The 19859-nt window shown below is 36.3% G+C and overlaps 1 protein-coding gene across 1 annotated transcript in view; it reads left to right on the top strand.

Annotated features, from left to right (window-relative positions):
* The first annotated feature begins 1968 nt into the window (after nt 1–1968).
* The window catches only part of LOC101010699 (dymeclin), a 68526-nt gene continuing 50635 nt past the window's right edge, over nt 1969–19859 (top strand). The window contains exons 1-3 of the mRNA XM_031661967.1: nt 1969–2302; nt 6488–6666; nt 15208–15333. Coding sequence (XP_031517827.1) covers nt 1984–2302; nt 6488–6666; nt 15208–15333 — 624 coding nt within the window. The 5' untranslated portion in view covers nt 1969–1983. The remainder of the gene's footprint in view (nt 2303–6487; nt 6667–15207; nt 15334–19859) is intronic.

The raw sequence follows: 19859 nt of genomic DNA, 5'->3' as shown, positions 1-19859 counted from the left end.
AGATTCTCCCGCCTCAGCCTCCCAAGTAGCTGGGAGTACAGGCATGTACCACCACACCTGGATAATTTTTGTATTTTTAGTAGAGATGGGGTTTCACTATGTTGTCCATGCTGGTCTCGAACTCCTGACTTCAGTTGATCCATCTGCCTTAGCCTCCCAAAGTGCTGAGATTACAGGCATAAGCCACTACACCTGACCTAGATTTGACATTTTATAGTATTGACTCTTTTTGTCCAGAAACATGTTATGCCTTTACATTAATTCAGATCTCATATGGTCTTCAAATTCTATGGTCATCAGCCTGAAGGTCTTCTCTATTTTAGGTTTATTCCTGAATATTTCATTGGATTTGTTGCTATTTTGATTGGAAGTAAATATATTTTCTAATTATTTATTGATTGTGTATCAAGCTTTTGATTTTTATTGTTGTTGGTATTGACCATATAGCCATAGTACTGCACCAAAATCTTCTATTAGTTCTAATAGTGTGTCAGTAATGGAGTATCAGGTGACTGTCTTTTATATTCTAGAACAAGTAACTCCGTCCAATAGAAATATAATAGAAGCCACATATGTAATTTTAAATTTTCTAGTGGTCATGTTCAAAAAGTAAAAAGAAACAGGTGAAAGTTATTTTAATACTTTAACTCAGTGTATCTAAAATATTTCAACATGTACTTAGCATAAAATATTAATGAGATAATTTACATTCTTTTTTTTGGTATTAAGTCTTTAAAATTTCATGTATATTTTATACTTATAGCACAATGTGATTTGAGCTGCAGTAGTCTCACTTTAAATGCTCAGTAACCACAAGTGGCTAGTGGCCACTGTACTAGACAGTGCATTTTTTTTTTTTTGAGACAAAGTTTTGCTCTTGTTGCCCAGGCTGGAGTGCAATGGCGCGATCTTGGCTCACCTCAAACTCCGCCTCCCGGATTCAAGCAATTCTCCTGCCTCAGCCTCCCGAGTAGCTGGGATTACAGGCACATGTCATCACGCCTGGCTAATTTTTTTGTACTTTTACTAGAGACGGGGTTTCTCCATGTTGGTCAGGCCTCCCAAAGTTTTGGGATTACCGGTGGCATGAGCCACCGCGCCCAGCCTGGACAGTACATTTCTAAGTGGACCAGAATATTGCTTGCAAATAATGAAATTTTTTCTCTAAAATTTTTTTGGTCTTTTTTTCTTTTGCCTTAATGTTTTTGCTTGGACATCAGTAGTACCATGCTGATGTTGATGATATTAATGCGAATACTTACAATGTTTGACCACTATGAATTTCTGGCTAGAGGTTTCCTTCCCGTTCTGGTTTGTAAGAATTTTTCTTTAAATCAGAAACCAATTTTAAGTTTAAAATATATATATATATTTAAATATATTTATGAAAATGTGGAAACTCTTGAGTGACCATATTTTTTATCTTAAAAAATAGAAATAATACTTTAAAAATGGTGAACAATTCTTGTATTTTAGAAACAAAGCCTCTCGATCATAATGCATTTATTATTATTATTATTTTTTTTTTTTGAAATGGAGTCTTGCTCTGTTGCCCAGGCTGGAGTGCAGTGGCATGATCTCAACTCACTGCAACCTCTGCCTCCCAGGTTCAAGCTATTCTTTTGCCTCAGCCTCCCGAGTAGCTGGGACTATAGGCACCTGCTATCACACCCAGCTAATTTTTGTATTTTTAGTAGAGATTGGGTTTCACCATATTGGCCAAGCTGGTCTTGAAGTCCTGACCTCTTGGTCCACCTGCCTCAGCCTCTCAAAGTGCTGGGATTGTAGGTGTGAGCCACCACACCCGGCTTGCATTAATTTTTTTTTTAACAAATTTTTCTACTAAATTTCATTTGCCTTTTAAAAAAATTTAGGTTACCTAATCATAAAAATCTCTATTTCTCTATTTTGTTTTAAATACAGTCAATCTTTGTCCAGTTTTTATAGCAACGAGGATTTTCTGGCCTTGTGAAATGTATCGACATGATTCTTGTTCTACACTTTGGAACTGCTCATTACCATGTTGTATTATATTGTATTGTATTACACAGAATACTGTACAGAAATACATTCATCTCATTGCTGGTGGCACATCCTAACAGGGTGTTTTCCTCCCCAGCAGGACTCTGGACTGTCTTCACGCTAGGTGGTGTGGGCAGCAAAGCGACTGCCTCTCCAGAGCTTTCTTCCCCTCTGGCCAACCAGAGTCTCCTGCTTCTGCTGGTGTTGGCCAATCTGACAGATGCCTCAGATGCGCCAAACCCCTACAGACAAGCCATTATGTCCTTCAAGAACACACAAGGTTTGTGGTATTTTTTTCTCTAATATTCTTTGTAATGGGGAGAGTATTGCTTATTCTATGTTGTCTATTGTCTTGTAGTTTTGGAGATGAGTGTCCATTTGTATGTTTTCATATTGGTCATACATGAGAAAAACCTTAGCTTTTCCTGTCAATATTATCAGGAAGGTCAAGCAAATCCGAGAACAAGGCTGTGATCCTTTATATCTGTTTGAATTCGTATTTCTTTCAGGGATAACCAAACCAGCATGTGTTTAATTTGGGTCAGTCTGTACTACCTGTTAGGGGTAGGAATTAACCTGGAAAACCCAAATGCTAGGTTGTTTTAAATTTTCAGTTAAAGTCTGTGTTCTAGTTAGAGTTTTATAGAACTAAAAATTAGGTCTCAAAAAAAAAATTAGAGCACAAATCAGAAAACCTTTTTCTGTAGGGATTAGTGACTTTGTGGAGCCACATGTTCTCTCCTGCAGTCTCTTAGCCTTGCCGTTGTTGCATCAAAGCAGCCATAGGTACTATGTAAACAGGTTAGATGGCTGTGCTCCAGTAAATCTTAACTTCCAAACAAGGGGGGGTAGGCTGCCCATGAGCTGTGTAACTTGGTATTAATAACTCCTAAAGTAGAAGATGAGCATATCACTTCATGTTGAACCAGCATCTCTTCTCAAAAGGTTACATTCTAAAAGCAGGATTCCTGTAGTACAGTCAAGTGCTGCTCAGTGGCAGGGCTGTGTTCCATTAGGCAATTTTTTCGCTGCGTGACTATCATAGTGTACTTAGACAAACCTAGATGGCATAGCTGCTACACAACTAAGCTCTGTGGTGTAGCCTATTGCTCCTAGCCAACAAACCTGTTCAACATGATGATGTACTGAATACTGTAGTCAGTTGTAACACAGTGGTATTTGTGTATCTAGGCAATCTAAACCTAGAAAAGGTACAGTAAAAATGTGGTATAATCACATGGGATCACTTCAAATATGTGGTTTATCATTGACTGAAATGTTATTATGCAGCGCATAGCCAGATTCTCAAGACATTTCTAACACCAGTGTGATGAAGATGGGTGGGAAGTACAGTGATTGGATGGGAGCATTTGTAAGCCTTCTGATGCCCCGTGCCATGTTTCTTCCAGGTTATTCTGATACACATTTCTTATAGACGTGGCTAGATGTGCCCATTAATTGTGCCTCTGCCAATTCTGGTATTATTTGCAGCGTGTCCATTTGTGCTGCTCTAACAAAATACCTGAGACTCAATAACCTATAAAGAACAGAAATTTATTTCTCACAGTTCTGAAGCCTGGGAAGTGAATCTAAGATCCAGGCACTGGCAGGTTTGGTGTCTGGTGAGGGCTCAGTCTCTGCTTCCAAGATGGGTCCTTCTATCTGTGTCTTCACATGGCAGAAGGGAGTCAAGGGCTAAAAGAGCTGAATGCTATGTGGGCCCTCTTTTATATAGGCCTTCATCCTGTTGATGAGAGAGGGGCCCGTAGGACCTAATCACACTGTAAAGGCCCCACCTCTCAACTTTATTTCATTGGAGATTAAATTTCAACATGAATTGTGGAGAGAACATAAACTGTAACACGTTACAATGGGGAAATAATAACAATTTTATGAATTAAAAAATGAAAACTCCTGTATCTATTAGTATTTTTCTGTTCCCATTACTTACTCTTCTTGGTGACAGTATGACTTAATGGTTAAGAAAGCAAGTTTCAGAGTCAAGCATACCTGGCTTCACACCATACCTCTATCACTTCAGAGTGTGAGACCTTTGACAGTTTGCTTAATCTCAATTAGCTTCAAAAGCTTTGCCTATAAAATAGAGAAAATATCACCTAATAGTATTTGTATAAAGACCAAGCAAGGTAAGTCTTTAAAATGATTAGCCCAGATTTTGCAACAAAGCGGGTATTCAGTATATGGTATCTACTATGTTACTCTTGCTGCTCAGGCCAAATGTTGGTATTTAGGGCTGAACTTTGCTTGGGATGGTCACGGTTTGGGAGACCATTTAGTACAATGATGCAAAGTGTTGGCTTTAGGATGCTCATATCCATCAGGGCTGATCTTGGCAAAGTTACTTGATCCCTTTAAACATCTATTACATTCCTTGTAAAGCTGATCAGAATAATGACACGTTTGTTGTATGGGTTAAATAAGGGATAACATAAACAAAGTGTTTAGTATAACAGCTGGTTCATAGTATTTATTAGCTAGTAATGTATGTATGTTGTGGATACACACACACAACACACATATTCCCTTTGCAGTCAGGTATAATACACGTTGGTGAATTTGTTACTTTGCTTCAATTTTATAGAAGTGTAGTGTGTCTAGAATCTTCCACCAGTGAGCATTCTGTAGATTCCATAATATCTGCATACTCACGGCACATGGCAACACTTTCTTTTGCCATCCCTTGCAAAAATATAAAGCCAACCACAAAAAAAAAGAATTATTTTTATAAGTGTCAAAAATACAGTGTTAGTATTGAAAAAATAGCCTCTATTTCAAATGTAGAAGGAAAAGTGAGGGCACTGGATGGTAAAACTGAAGGCGTTTTGATGCATTCTCCTCACAAATGTAAAGCTTAGAAAGGAGAATCTGAGAGACAAGGACTGTGTTGGAACATATCTCTTTTTCCATAAGAGCACAGCTTTTAGGAATGTTAAAGCAAGTTATTTTGATGACTTTCTCTGAGTCTGTTGAACTTATCTTTATCTTCTTTGTTACTTCCTAACCTTGATTGCTTCAGTTTCTCAGCAAATCCAGTTAACTGTTGGAAAGGGCCTGTGTCGGTTTGGAATATCAAGAACTTTCCTAGTACAGGCTGTGATTTTTGCTTTTGATTGTTCCAGTGACTGTACTTAAAAAAAAAAAAAAAAAAAAAAAAAAGTTTCTTAGCAGTTGTAGTCAATTAGGTTTGCATTGGAGATTATATTTTATTTTATTTTTAAAAAAGTTATAGAAGTTTTCTGGTAGTTGTCTCAAGCTTGGTATGCTCTTTTGATTATAGAACCTAATGTTGAACGTACACAGATGGCCCCCAACCTGCAATGGCTGGACTTAGGATTTTTTGACTTTATGATGGTGCAAAAGCAATATAAATTCAGTACTGTATTTAATAAATTACATGAGATATTCAACACTTTGTTGTAAAATAGGCCTACTGTTACAGTTGGATTAATACAATTTAGAACTGTACACAAAAATAATAGCTTAGGCTAGGCTAGGCTAGGCTAAGCTATGATATTTGGTAAGTTAGGTTGTATTAAATGCATTTTTAACTTAGAATATTTTCAACTTACGATTAATTTATGGGAATATGATCCCATTGTAAGTTGAGGAACGTCTATACTGATTTTGGTGTAAGTGGATACTTCAGCCAAAATTTATTCATTTGAAGAAAATTAACCCAGCTTTAAAGGCAGTTGTTTTCTTTTTAATTCTATATTAAAAGAGAATTTTCTATTTTGTATAGAAATTCTATCTTTCTCTCTAGATGTTTTTTATTTAGGACTCATGATTATTTAGTTTCGGTAACAAAGTATTTCATCTTGAAGTCCTGGTTAAATTGTATTGATTGGAGAGCCTTTTGACTCGCTCATAATTCTGTTTATTTAAGTTCATGTTCTTAGAGCTGATTTATTTCAGCTACGTTAATGGGAAGATAGTAACAGAGTCAAACTATATGACTTAGTTTAGTTCTTTTTAAGGTAAATTTTTTTTTTTTTTTTTTTTTTTTGGAGACAAAGTCTCACTCTATCGCCCAGGCTGGAGTGCAATGGTGCAATCTCGGCTCGTTGCAACCTCCACCTCCCGGGTTCAAGCGATTCTCCTGCCACAGCCTCCTGAGTAGCTGGGATTACAGGCCCACACCACCACGCCCGGCTAATTTTTGTATTTTTAGTAGAGATGGGGTTTCACCATGTTGGTCAGCCTGGTCTCAAACTTCTGACCTTGTGATCCACCCATCTCGGCCTCCTAAAGTGCTGGGATTACAGGCGTGAGCCACCATGCCTGGACCTCAAGTAAATTTTGTATAAATTAAAATTTTGAATCTGAAATGTAATGACTTTCCATAAAATTAATGGGAATTGAGTTGTACACATTACTTTAACAATATTTTCATTTATATAAAGCACAGCTAGAAATTACTGATGTGCTGTTTTCTGTATTCCAGATAGCAGTCCTTTCCCCTCATCAATTCCACATGCCTTCCAGATCAACTTTAATAGTTTGTACACAGCTCTTTGTGAACAGCAGACATCTGATCAAGCAACTCTCCTCTTGTATACCTTGCTTCATCAAAATAGTAATATTAGAACATACATGTTGGCTCGCACAGACATGGAAAATCTTGTAAGTATCATACTAAACATTCCATGTGTTTGTATTTTATAATATTTTGAAGAAAAACTTCTTTTCCCAAGAGGGCAAGTTTATTTGCCTGGTTGCCACAAAGGTGATGATCAAGAAATTGATAGGGAGGTGTCACCAGACACAGACAGAGGGTAGGATCTTCTCCAGCATAAGACACAGCTCGTGTGGAGGGGGCCTCCCACAGCAGGACACAGCAACGTCCCTGGCTGACTTGACGCGCCTCCTTGTCCTTACCAGGATTCAGCCTGTTCAAGTCTTCCAAAAACCCTCTGCAATTCTCAAGGAGATTTTTAAATCATCTCAGTGCCTTCCATCTGCTAAGTGCCCGCCCACCAACTTCATGTTACTCATCACAGTTGCAGAATATTCCTGATGAGAATGCTGAAAGGAAAGTGATGTTTCAACTCAGCTGCTCAAATGTCCCATTCCCTCTGGCAGGCTTAGGCTTTAGGACTGTCTGAACTCACTCCCTGGAGTCTTATAGTCATTTTAAGGTACTTTTGTCAGATATCCCTTAAATTACACTATCCATCACTACATGAGTGAAATTAGTTCTCAAATTTTTGTTCATAGACAAAAACTCCTGTAAGCAGTAATCGATTTCCTTTATGACTAATGTGCAAACATCAGTGTTTCTATGAGGGGCAGAGTAAGCTACCTCACCAAGGTGTTAATGTTGTTTGAAATACATAGTGTGTAGATAACTGTGGACCCTAATATACTCGTAAAAATGTGAACATTCCCGAAATAGCCGGTAGCTGCCTGACAGCAATGAAATGTTCCCTCTGCACCACTTTTTACAGATTGATAGCAGGATTCTCCCAGTATTTGGTTACCATTTTTTCAGTGTTCAATATAAAATACTGCATAAATAGTGAAGGAACACGGAATACTAGAATTCATTGAACATACTCTGCATCCAATTGACACTAAGAATGAAAAATGTGATGAAAGAGTGTCTCCACCTTAGGTCTAGGTGGGAAACATTGCTTAAATAGCAAATTGAGTATGAAAGTATACTGCTTATGTGAGTAAAATCCTGTAAAGAGAAGGTTTGTTTCCTGATGGGTGTGGATAGGCATAGAGACAATTCTGAGGATGATGTATTCTAAGGGAAATGTTGGCAATAAGCAGGAAACCTGTGACGTCACCTGTTTCAGAAAGTTGTATGGTAAGGATGCAGGTATATAAGATGGTGCAGAGAGCAGCTGTCTGTGTTTGATGACATACCCGGTGAAAGGTTAAAAGTTTTTGTGTTGTAGTTATTTTGGAGGGTGGTGTTTGTTTATTTGTTCTGGTTTTGTTGGATAATTTCTTAATTTATGCTCCATCTGTCCTTTTACCTTTCTTCTATAATAAATATGTTGAGGCTTTGATGAGAAAATATGTTATCAGTAGGAAATTTACTGTGCTGATCTGATTTTGTTATGGTTATCAATTTTTTTATTCTGCAGTCTTTGACATTAAGAAGGTAATGTTTGACGGATTACAGTGTTTCTAAGAAATACGTAATTGTGTGTAAATCCCATCAGGCTGGAGGCAGACCTCCCTCTGTTCAGCAACAGGTGTTGGCTGACTTGGATTCTTTCTGTTGATGGTCTGACTCACTACTGTTTGACTTGTTTTAACTCAAAACAAGTTAATTAATCTGGTATAACTTCTTATGGTACATTTTTAATTGGTATCTATTAGAATAACAATACAATGACTCGTGCATTTTCTTTTTGTGTCTCTGAATAGTGTCTAGGGCGAATCCAAGTGCCTGAATGTTAAAAATAGGGCTTAAGAGGGCATACTTTTTAGAAAAACTCATTATAGACATGAACACAATTTTTATATTTTATCACAAGCAAATGTTTAACAAGAAAAGTAGCTAGACTTTTAAGATAGTCATGATTCTTTTAGTTGTAACAGACCCATTTATGCCTAGCGTAAGCAAAAAGAAATGTATCTGTACAAATGAAAAATTTGTGCATTTTTTTTTGGCTTCAGTCATAGCTGGTTCTAGGGGCTAAATGTTGTTATCCAGGCTCGGCCTCTCCATCTTTTGCCTCTGCCTTTTATAGCTTTGGCCTTATTCTCAGGCACACACTTTCCAAGTGGGGAGACAGGTGGTCACCAGCAGCTCTCGACATATCATAAGCTAAAAAGAGGAAAGATTACACAACTACTTCAGAAATATTTCATGAAGGGCTCCAATAGTCTCTTCTTGGGTTGTGTATCCACTTATTTGACCAACGGAAGGAGGCGCAGTTAATGCTAAGCCACCATAGCCACAAAGGTAAAGGGAATTTCCTTAAGGAAGGGATCTTGGACAAATAATATATAGTCACTTCGACACTATATTGCTTGTAATTTCCTTAATCAGGGCATTATGAGTTAGTCACTCTTTTAATTTCTGTTTGTGTTAGTCCAGCAGAGATTCAGCTGGCATTTCCCTTAGGCCTCCAGCAGTCTTCTGCTTTTGGGTCAAGCCTTGAGCCTGCACAATATTGCAGACATGCAGCTCCTGTCATTTTGATACTTACTCATTTGAAACTTCACTGAAGAGACACTTAGAAAATGAGATTAAGATTTACAATGATATGCAGTCTAGGATTTATCATGAATTATAAAAGAAATGACATAGGATCTTTACATCTTGTTTTAGATGGACTAATAGTCCTTTATTTTCTGAGTGTGGTTTTTATATCAACATCAAAAAGGAAATTTTTTTTTTAGCCCTTTTCTTTTCCTTTTCATGCTAAGTTTCTTGAAAGCCACATTATTTGCCTTTACTTCTTGTGCACTTTTCTACCTGTTGTGATCTAACATTTGTTTCTACAACTTCCTCATCAGCAGCTCCTGATTGTTAGTAAATCTTTGGTCATGTTTCATCATTTTCTTATTTGACTGCATTGCTGCATGTGACACTGTTCATTTCTTTATTCTTTAAACCGCTGAATACCTATGTGTTAGTCAGTTCAGGCTTAGTCAGTTCAGAATTTACTCAGGCCTGACTGCTTTAACAAACATACCATAGACTGGTGCTTAAACAACAGAAAGTTATTTCTCACAGTTCTGTAGGCTGAGATTTCCAAGACAGAGATGTCAGCCCCCTGGGTGTCTGGTGCAGACCTGCTTATTGGTTTGTCAAGAGTCATCTACTTGCTGTGTCCTCACATGGCAGTGAGCAGAGGCAGGGAAGAAGCAAGCTCTCTCCTATCTCTTCTTATAAGGGTACTAATCCCATCATGAGTGCTCCACACCTGTTACCTAATCTCCTCGCAAGAGCCCCACCTCTTTATAGTGTCCCATTGGGGGTTAGGGTTTTAACATATGAATTTTGGGGGCCCAAACGTGTAGTTCATATATCTACAAACATATACCTTGGCTTTCTGATCATTTTACTCTGCTGGTTTTTCCACCTCTATGCCTACTGCTTTTCTCTCTCCTTTATGTGTTATTTTTTCTTGTCCTTAAATGTGTCCTGCTGCAGGGTTCTGTCCTTCTTTTTGTTTTTTCCCTGTACTTCTCCCTAAAACATCTAAGCAAATTCAGTTGTCATTTATATGTTGCCAGTGTATATGTTCCCATTTATATGTGCCATATATGTTCTGTTTTTGCAGCCCTGGTTGCCCATATCTCATATCCATGTATCCAGCTGCCCCAGACATTTCCCAGTGGCTGTCTCATAAACACCTTAAACCAAACATGTAAAAATTGGGTTCATTATTTTCCCTGCTCTTCCTTCTCTTACTCCTGTATTCTGTATCACAGTGAGCCATCCACAGAGTTAGCAAAAGCTTTGACTCTCCTGTTTCATTCCCCCATATCCAACCAAATCTTTTTTATTTTCTCTCCTTATTATCTTTGGAATATATTAGTGTTCTTTTTCCTCATTGCCATTCCTTTGGTTTAAGCGGCCTTCATCTCTTACTAAAACTATTGCAACATCTTTAACTGGTTTTCCTGCTTTCTGTCTTGCTATTCTTTAATATTATTTTCTATCCTGTTTCCAGAGTGAGTATATTAGAGTCAAATCTGATCATGTCACTTCTCTGCTTTTAAAGCCCTTTCATGGCTCCACAGTGTCCTCAGGTTTAAAGCGCTTCCTCTTAATGTGGCTAACAAGACATTTCATAATTTTGCCACAGCTTCCATTTTGGTTCTCATCTGTTTGCCATTATGTCCTTTTTATTCTTTATTTAATCATAATGAATTAATTTAATTTCTCTCAATCTGACCTATCTCCTAACTAAGTTTAGACTTGGTTTTCTCTCTAGAATACTTCTCCTTGAAATTTTCTCCCTTTTCCTCTTCTCAGACAACTCTTAGTAGTTTTTCAGATCTCAGTTTAAATAGTTCTTTCAGAATTAAAGTTGTTATAAAAGTAATTATATACCATACCCAAGTGGGATTTATCCGAGGAATGTAAACTTGATTGGACATCTGAAAGTCAGTTATTGTGATACATCATATCAAGAGTGAAAAACAAAAATCATATGATTATTTAAATAGATCCAGAAAAAGGCATTTGACAAAATCATCACTTTTTAATGAAATAAAAATATTTAACAAACTAGGAATAGAAGGGAACATCCTCAGATTAATAAAGGGCTTCTATGAAAACCCTACAGCTCACATCGTACTTAATGGTAAAAGACCATGTTGTCTTTCTCCCTAAGATCAGCCACAAAACAAGGATGTCTGCTTTTGCCATTTCATTCAACATTTTACTGGAGATTCTAGCCTGGGCATTTGATTAAGAGAAAGAAATGAAACACATCTAGATTGGAAAGCAAGGTGTAAAATTATCTGTATTTGCAGATGACATTATCTTATATATAGAAAATCCTAAGGAATCCACTGAAAAACTCTTAGAATTAATAGATGAGTTCAGCAAAGTTGCAGGATACTGGATCAGTATAAAACGTCAATATGCAAAAAATTGTATTTTTATATATGAGAAATCCCAAAATGAAGTTAAGAAAATAGTTCTGTTCATAATAGCATCAGAAATTTAACAAGAGAAGTACAAAACTTACACTCTGAAAACTACAAAATATTATTGAAAGAAATGGGAAAACATATATTCATTGATTGCAACATAAAAAAATAGAGATAGGGTCTTGCTATGTTGCCCACGCTGGTCTTAAACTTCCGACCTCAAGCGATCCTCCCACATTGGCCTCCTAAAGTGCTGGGATTACAGGCGTGAGCCACCATACCCAGCCCTGATCACAGTACTTAACATCGTTAAGATGGCAGTATTCCCCAGACTGACATACACATTGAGCACAATACCTATTAGAATCCTAGTTGACTTCTTTATAGAGATTGACAAGATTGTTTAAAAATCCATATAAAATTACAAAGGACCAAGAATAGCCAAAACAATCCTGAAAAAAAACAAATTTGGAGGACTCATACTTTCTAATTTCAAAACTTATTATAAAGCAACACTAATCAATACAGTGTGGTACTGGCACAAGGATAGACGTAATACATCAATGGAGTTGAACTGAGAATCTAGAAATAAACCCATATACCTATCATCAACTGATTTTCAGCCAGGGTGCCAAGACCAATGTGGAAAGAATAGGTTTTTTCAACAAATGGTACTGGTGCAATTGTGTAGTCACTTGCGAAAGGATAAAGTTGGGCTTTTGCTTCACCCCATATACAAAATTAATTCAAAATGGGTCAAAGGCCTAAAAGAGCTAAAACTGTAAACCTCTTAGAAGAAAATGGGGGTAAATCTTTATGACCTTGGATTTGGCAAATGACTGTTAGATATAACAACAAAAGCATGAGCAACAAAAGAAAAAATAGGTAAATTGAACTGCATCAAAATAAAAACGTTTGTGCTTCAAAGGACCATCAAGAAAGTGAAAAGACAGCCTACAGAATATGAGAAGATATTTGCAAATCACTTATCTGGTAAGGAACTGTATCTATAATATATAAAGAACTTTTTAAACCCAATAGTAAAAGGACAACCCAATTGCAAAATGGATGAAAGATCTGAGTAAGCATTTCTGCAAGGAAGATATACAAATAGCTAGTAATACACATATGAAAAAAACAAACTTGACATTATTAGTCATCAGGTAAGTGTAAATCAAAACCACAGCAAAATACCACTTTACTCCCACTATGATGCCTAGAATAAAATGTTAGTTAATAAGAAGTGAGGATGTGGGGAAATCTAATCTCTCATACACTGTTGGTGGAAATGTAAAATGGTGCAATGGCTTTGAAACAGTCTGGCAGTTCCTGAAACAATTAAATAGTTACCATATGATCCAGCAATTCCAAGGCTAGATATATACCCAAGAGAAATGAGTATACGTCTTCAGGAAAACTTGTAAAGGAATGTTTATAGAAGCATTGCTCATAATAGCAAGAATGTGGAAACAGTTCAAATGTTAGTAAACAGAAGAATGGATAAATGAAATGTGATATGTTTATGCAATGAGATATTATTTGACATAGAAAGGAATGAGACTCTGATACATACTGCAACATGGATGAACCTTGGTAACATGTTCAGTGAAATAAGGTAGTCACAAAAATCTACGTAGTCTATGATTCTATTCATACAGACGTCCAAATTAGGGAAATCTATAGAGACAGAAAGTGGTTCCTTTGGGCAGGCTACATAGGGGACTGGAGGAGGTGATAGTTAAAGGGTATGGGGTTTCTTTTTGAGGTAATGAAATTTTTTAAGTTGCCTGTGGTGATGGTTACACATATTTGTTAACATATGGCAAACCATTGAATTATGCACTTTGAATGGATTGTATGGTCTGTAAATTGTGTCTCAATACAGATATTTAAAAGAATGAAGTACTATTCTGACATAGTCTCATTGGACCCGTTACTTACTCTTACATTATTATTTCTTTGAATATACCATTTGCTTGTGTATCTTGTCTGGTAAAGCACAGAGTCGCAATATTTTCAGTGCTCTGGTGATATTAGGTACTGTAGGTAAGATGTGCTTTCTACAGGTGTAGCCAAAAAAAAAAAAAAAAAAAGAACATGGCATAAAATATGGTCATATGTTGCTTAATGTGGGGAGTCATTCTGAGAAATTTGTTTTATTAGGTGATTTTGTCATTGTGCAAATATCATAGAGTGTACTTATACAAATCTAGATCGTATAGCCTAACTACACACCTAAGCTTTATGGTGTAACCTATGGCTCCTAGACCATAAACCTGTACATCATGTAACCATACTAAATACTGCAGGCATTTGTAACACAATGGCATTTGTGTATCTAAACATAGAAAGGGTACAGTAAAAATATGGTGGTGTAATCTTATGAGACTATACAACCACAGACTCTTACATGTGATCTGCCATTAATGGAAATGTTATGTGGCGTATTGAAAACTCCAGAATCAGAATTAACAAATGTTGAGTTAAATGACCATAAAATGTAACTGTGCTTACTAGGTAATGTGGAATGTGAGTACAATGTATTATGTTTGACACAATGTCAGAAGAAACTCCAAAGACAAGAATGCCTGGGAAAAGAGAAAGAGCAATGACTACTTGGTAACTGGTACACTTCGTTCCTGGAATTTAATAGTGCTCATGCACTGAACTTCATAATTTAGAGGAAGTTTTAGCTACAACTTATAAAAGAACAAAACACACCAGTGCCACATTTTAAAACCTTCCTGCAATAGGTGTGCCTGTCAAAAACACGTATGCCCCAGTGTGCGGCATACCAGCCTGTGCTTTAGGGACTTGTATGTGTAAACAATTTACTCATTACATGTATTGTCTGATTTAGATGATAGATTTTTTTTTTTTTTGGCCTATTTTCTAGCATTCAGTGGATAGTGTTCATGGTTGTTTCCTATGAGACATGCTGTATAGTCTGCCCATCTTTAATAAATAATTTCAGTAACCTCCTTACTTTAGTAAAGAAGGAACAAATAGAAGGTGTCAATGATTTGAAATAAGCACAATTGTAAACGGCATTTTGAAATGAAATGTTTGATGGATACACTGAAGAGCAGATCTTAATACATATGTTGAGAAAATGCACCTTGGGTTCCAAGAGTATGTTTAATTATGTATTTATTTAAAATATATTTCTTGAAATATATTTTTTACTTATTAGCTTTAAAAAAGTGATGCTAAGCACATAAAACGTTAACTTGTGAGCAGCTGTGCTCTCCCCACTACTGCTACTTTTTGGTTAAGTTGGGAGAAGGCAATGTGACTTCTTAAAATCTTCCAAACAAACCTCGAGCCTAAATGGTCCTTGCAGATCCAACCTTTATGTTGATTGGACCTTAAGAGACCTTCACAGAGTTAGTGATGATTTTCTCCACTGGCATCTTAATAGCTAAGATACATTTGGAAAATACATTCAGTCAGAAGGGAGTTTATATGGTTTTTTCCTCTAATGAACAATACAGCTATGATATTAAAGCAGAGTACAAAAGTGTAAAGATTTAAAACATGTGGATTTATAATGAAGTACTGAAATAGTCAATTATAATTTTTATTCTCTAGGTTTTACCCATTCTTGAGATTCTGTATCATGTTGAAGAAAGGAATTCACACCATGTGTATATGGCCCTTATAATATTGTTGATCCTTACGGAAGATGATGGCTTCAACAGATCCATTCATGAAGTGGTAAGTTACCATGACTTGGATTAGAGTTAGAGTTACAGAACACACATGTCCCTGCATAAGATTTACTACAGTCTTTACATTTCTTTCTGGTAGATTTTCCTGTGAGAACCTGCATTAGAAATGTTATGTCTTTCTTCAGATTTTTGAAGTGGTGCTTTTTTTTTTTTTTTTCCAGAATGACTATTAACCACTATTAAAAACTCTCTCAAAATGGTTCTTTGGTAATTGATACAAATGATTTTGCTGCTACTGGGTTCATTTTTCTTCACTATTTCATTTCCACTTTTTCATTGTGGCAGAAATTGTCAAACAGGTTTGCTTCATGCATGCAGAATTAGAGAAGAAAAAGGGACCAAAATGGGAGAAGTTTGAGAAATCCATTGTTTTACATGTATTTTTTAAAGAACATAACATAATTTAACTCTTTAAATTTTGGTCCTGTTGGAGAGTTTTATTCCCAAACTGGTTTTATCTTCTTTCTTTGGCATTTTTTAATTTTATTTTTTGCATCAGAGTAATACACATAAATAGTTTTAAAACTTACATGGAAGTACGAGGTTTTAATGAAAAATAACAGACCCATGTTCACCCTGTTTCTGATTCCCGTTCCTCTAAGGGAAGTGCTTTCAGTTCTGTCCATGTTTCTAAATAACATGCTTATATTGTGATTTCTTGATTTCAGTTGTAGATATTAACTATTATCTCCCTAAGATGGAAGATAGTCATTGATTCTTCCTGCATACCACATGTGTTCCCTCTGGGTTCCCAGCACGCTTGCCAGCACACAGACTTTTTCCTTTTTCCATCTTATTACCATTTTTGGTTAACTCAGATTTTACATTATTATTTTAGATGTTATTTTTAGTTTGTGTACTGTAGGATAATTGCATTTCCTTTCTTGAACATGTCTTACCATTTCTGTAGCACATCATTGCCCTGTTTTTTATTTGTGTACTAATACACTGATTCTACCCCCGGTACTTCAACAGAACTGAAAATTTGCTCAAAATATATTCAAACTTACTGAGTTTTCTTTTTGGACTCCTGTCTTTGCTGGAGCGTCTGGTGGCTCTGGTTGATCTGTTCATCTGTAGGAGTAAGCACTAAGAAGTCGATTGGAAGTCCTGTGTGTGGGCAGGTCTGTCTTACTGTACCTTGTTGTACATAGTCTCTTTCTCTGGGACTCTGTCCCTGCAGGCCATTTTTTGGGTAGATTGTTTTTGATTCTTCCAGTCTCCTTGCTAGGGGGTCTATAGGAGAAGGGGGCAGGGCTTTTACTCTTTATAAGGGTACAGACACTTTGTTTTCTCCTCATTTTCAGTAGGGCTTTTATATTATCTTTACTGCTCTCTAATGTTCCCTTAAGTCATGTTTTTGCCTCTTACATAGTATGACCATAATTTCAACTAAGATTTAAGGAATCTTGACCATTGTGGAAGGAGTATAAAACATAGAAATTTATTTTTTGTGTGTATATTTAAGGTATACAGCTTGATGTTTTGATATATTAATACATGTACACAGAGAAATGGCTACTATAGTCAAGTAAATTAGCATATCCATCATCTCACATAATTACCCCCTTTATTGTTTGTGGCAAGAGCAGTGATACTCTCCTTTAGCAAAAATCCTGAATACAGTACAATATCATTAACTGTAGTCCTCATATTCTGCACTAGATCTCTAGACTTCATCCTATAGACCTGCAACTTTGACCTATATCTCCCCATTTTCTCACATCCACCCCCGGTACCCATTGTAATATCCTCTATCTCTGTGTATTTGACTTTTTAAAAAGGTATTCCACATATATGTGAGATCATGAAGTATTTTTCTTTCTCTGGTTTATTTCACTTAGAATAATCTCTTCCAGGTTTACCTATGTTGTGCCAAATGTCGGTGTCTTCTTTTTTAAGGCTGAATAATATTCCTTTGTTTATACAACCATGCACTACTTAACAATTGGGAGGCATTGTGAGAAATGTGCCCTTAGGTGATTTTATCATTATGTGAAAACTGTAGAGTGTGATTACACAGCCAAGATAGTGTAGCCTACTACACGCCTAGGCTGTGAGGTATAGCCTGTTGCTCCTGGCCACAAACCAGTACAGCATTGTTACTGTATACTGTAAGCAGTTGTAACACAATGGTAAGTATTTGTTTAAACATAGAAAAGCTACCATAAAAATACAGTATAAAAGATTTTAAAAGGCACACCTGTATAGGGCACTTACCATGAATGGAACTTGCAGGACTGGAAGTGGCACTGATTGAGTCAATGAGTGAGTGGTGAGTAAATGTGAAGGACCAGGACATTGCTGTATGCTATTGTAGACTTTATAAACACTGGACACTTAGGCTACACTACATTTATAAAAAATATTTTTCTTTAATAATCAATTACCCTTAGCTTACTGGAACTTTGTTACTTTATAAAGTCACCACAAACACATGAATAGTGTGTTGTGCTACAATGGCTACAACATCTAGGTGATAGGAATCTAGTTATAATCATCTGGGACCTTCTTTATATATGCGGTCTGGCATTGACCAAAACATGTTATGTGGCAAATGACTACATACTACAGTTTCTTTATCCATTTGTCTGTCGACGGACTCTCTGGCTATGTCTGTGTCTTGGCTGTTCTGAATAGTGCTGCAGTGAACGAGGGAGTGCAGTTATCTTTATAGGTGGTGATTTCATTTTCCTTATGCCCAGAAGAGGAACTGTGAGATGATACACTAGTTCTATTTTTAATTTCTTTAAGAATCTATATACTGTTTCTCACCTTGGTGGCTCCAATCTACATTTCCACCAACAGTGTGCAAGGGTTCTGTTTCCTGCATCCCCTCCCGTACTTGTTATCTCTTGTCTTTTTCATAATGACTATCCACACTGGTGTGATGGTTTTGATTTGCATTTCCCTGATAATTAGTGATTTTGAGCACATTTTCATATACTTGTTGACCATATTTATGTCTCGAGAAATGTCTATTCAGGTCCTTTGCCCATTTTTTAATGGGGTTATTTGTTTTTCTGCTATTGAGTTGTGTGAGTTCTTTATGTATTTTAGATACTAGCCTTTTATCAGATATATGCTTTGCAAACATTTTATATCAATTCAGAGGCTGCTTTTTCATTTTGTTGATTATTTCCTTTGTTGTATAGAAGCTTTTTAGTTTAATATAATCCCATTAATTTATTTTTACATTTGTAGCCTGACCTTTTGTTGTGAACATAGAAATTTCTTGGTTCTTGTTTTCAGTAAAATACTGTGAGAAGTAATATTTTCACTGATTTACTCAACTTTTTAAATAAATTAAAAATCAATACGATTTTTAAAAACATCTTACAATTGAAGTATAATATGCATATAAAACACACAAATTTTAAAGGAAAACTAATGAAAATTACCTTCTATATTTGTGTCATTACCACCCAGATAATTATTTGCTTCTGCAGCAGCAATAACAAAATAATCAGAACAAGAAGAAGTAAGCACACAAAAAACTTTGAAGCAAACATGACAAAGATGTTAATTTTTGGCATAATTCATATGTGGGTATACTGTTTATTGTGCTATTTTCTATACTTTTCTGTATCCTTATTCTATAAATAAAACACTTTCAAGTTAGCAGAGAATTTTGCCTTAAAATTAAACTTCACTGACTGCCAAAACAGGGTTGGTAAGACAGGGGAAAGTTCAGTTCACATTCAAGTTCAGTTCCATTGGATTTCAGGATATTTTAGATGACATTTCAAATTCAAATACTGAAACACTTGTTCTTTTTCTCTAGAATCTGACTTTCTTGTTGATCTCCATTTATTTTGGTCCCTTCCCTTTTCATATGTAATATAGAAAAGCGTAAGTTCAAATGTTTTACCAGGTTTCTCTACATGGAATCATTAGTGTGAACCTACTTGCCTATGAAATATATACTGTTATCTCATTTTGATTTGAATTTGCATTTCTTAATACCCAATGATACGGAGAATTTATTTTTAATGTGCTTTTTATGTGCATATATATTTTTTTGCTATTTTTTAAATTATCTTTTTTATTTTGAAATGATTGTAGATTCACATGCAGTTTTAAGAAAAATAAGAGAGACCTCATGTACCCTTAACAGTTTTCCCCAATGGCAACTATAGTTGTAAAACTGTAGTTCAGTATCACAGCCAAGATATTTGATATTTTTGTTTGTTTGTTTGTTTGTTTGAGACATAGTCTCGCTTTGTCTCCTGGGCTGGAGTGCAGTGGCAGGATCTCAGCTCACTGCAACCTCCACCTCCTGGGTTCAAGCGATTCTCATGCCTCAGCCTCCCGAGTAGCTGGGATTACAGGCACACGCCATCATGCCTGGCTAATTTTTGTATTTTTTATTAGAGACAGGGATGTTTCACCATGTTGGCCAGGCTGGTCTTGAACTCCTGACCTCGAGTGATCCAGCTGCCTCAGCCTCTGAAAGTGCCAGGATTACAGGTGTGAGCCACCACGCCCAGCCTGACATTGATACACTTTAAG

Source organism: Papio anubis, unplaced genomic scaffold, assembly GCF_008728515.1.
Source record: "Papio anubis isolate 15944 unplaced genomic scaffold, Panubis1.0 scaffold316, whole genome shotgun sequence".
Classification (NCBI taxonomy): domain Eukaryota; kingdom Metazoa; phylum Chordata; class Mammalia; order Primates; family Cercopithecidae; genus Papio; species Papio anubis.
Note: the sequence above shows the minus strand (reverse complement) of the source record. Positions and strands in the feature narration are given on the sequence as shown.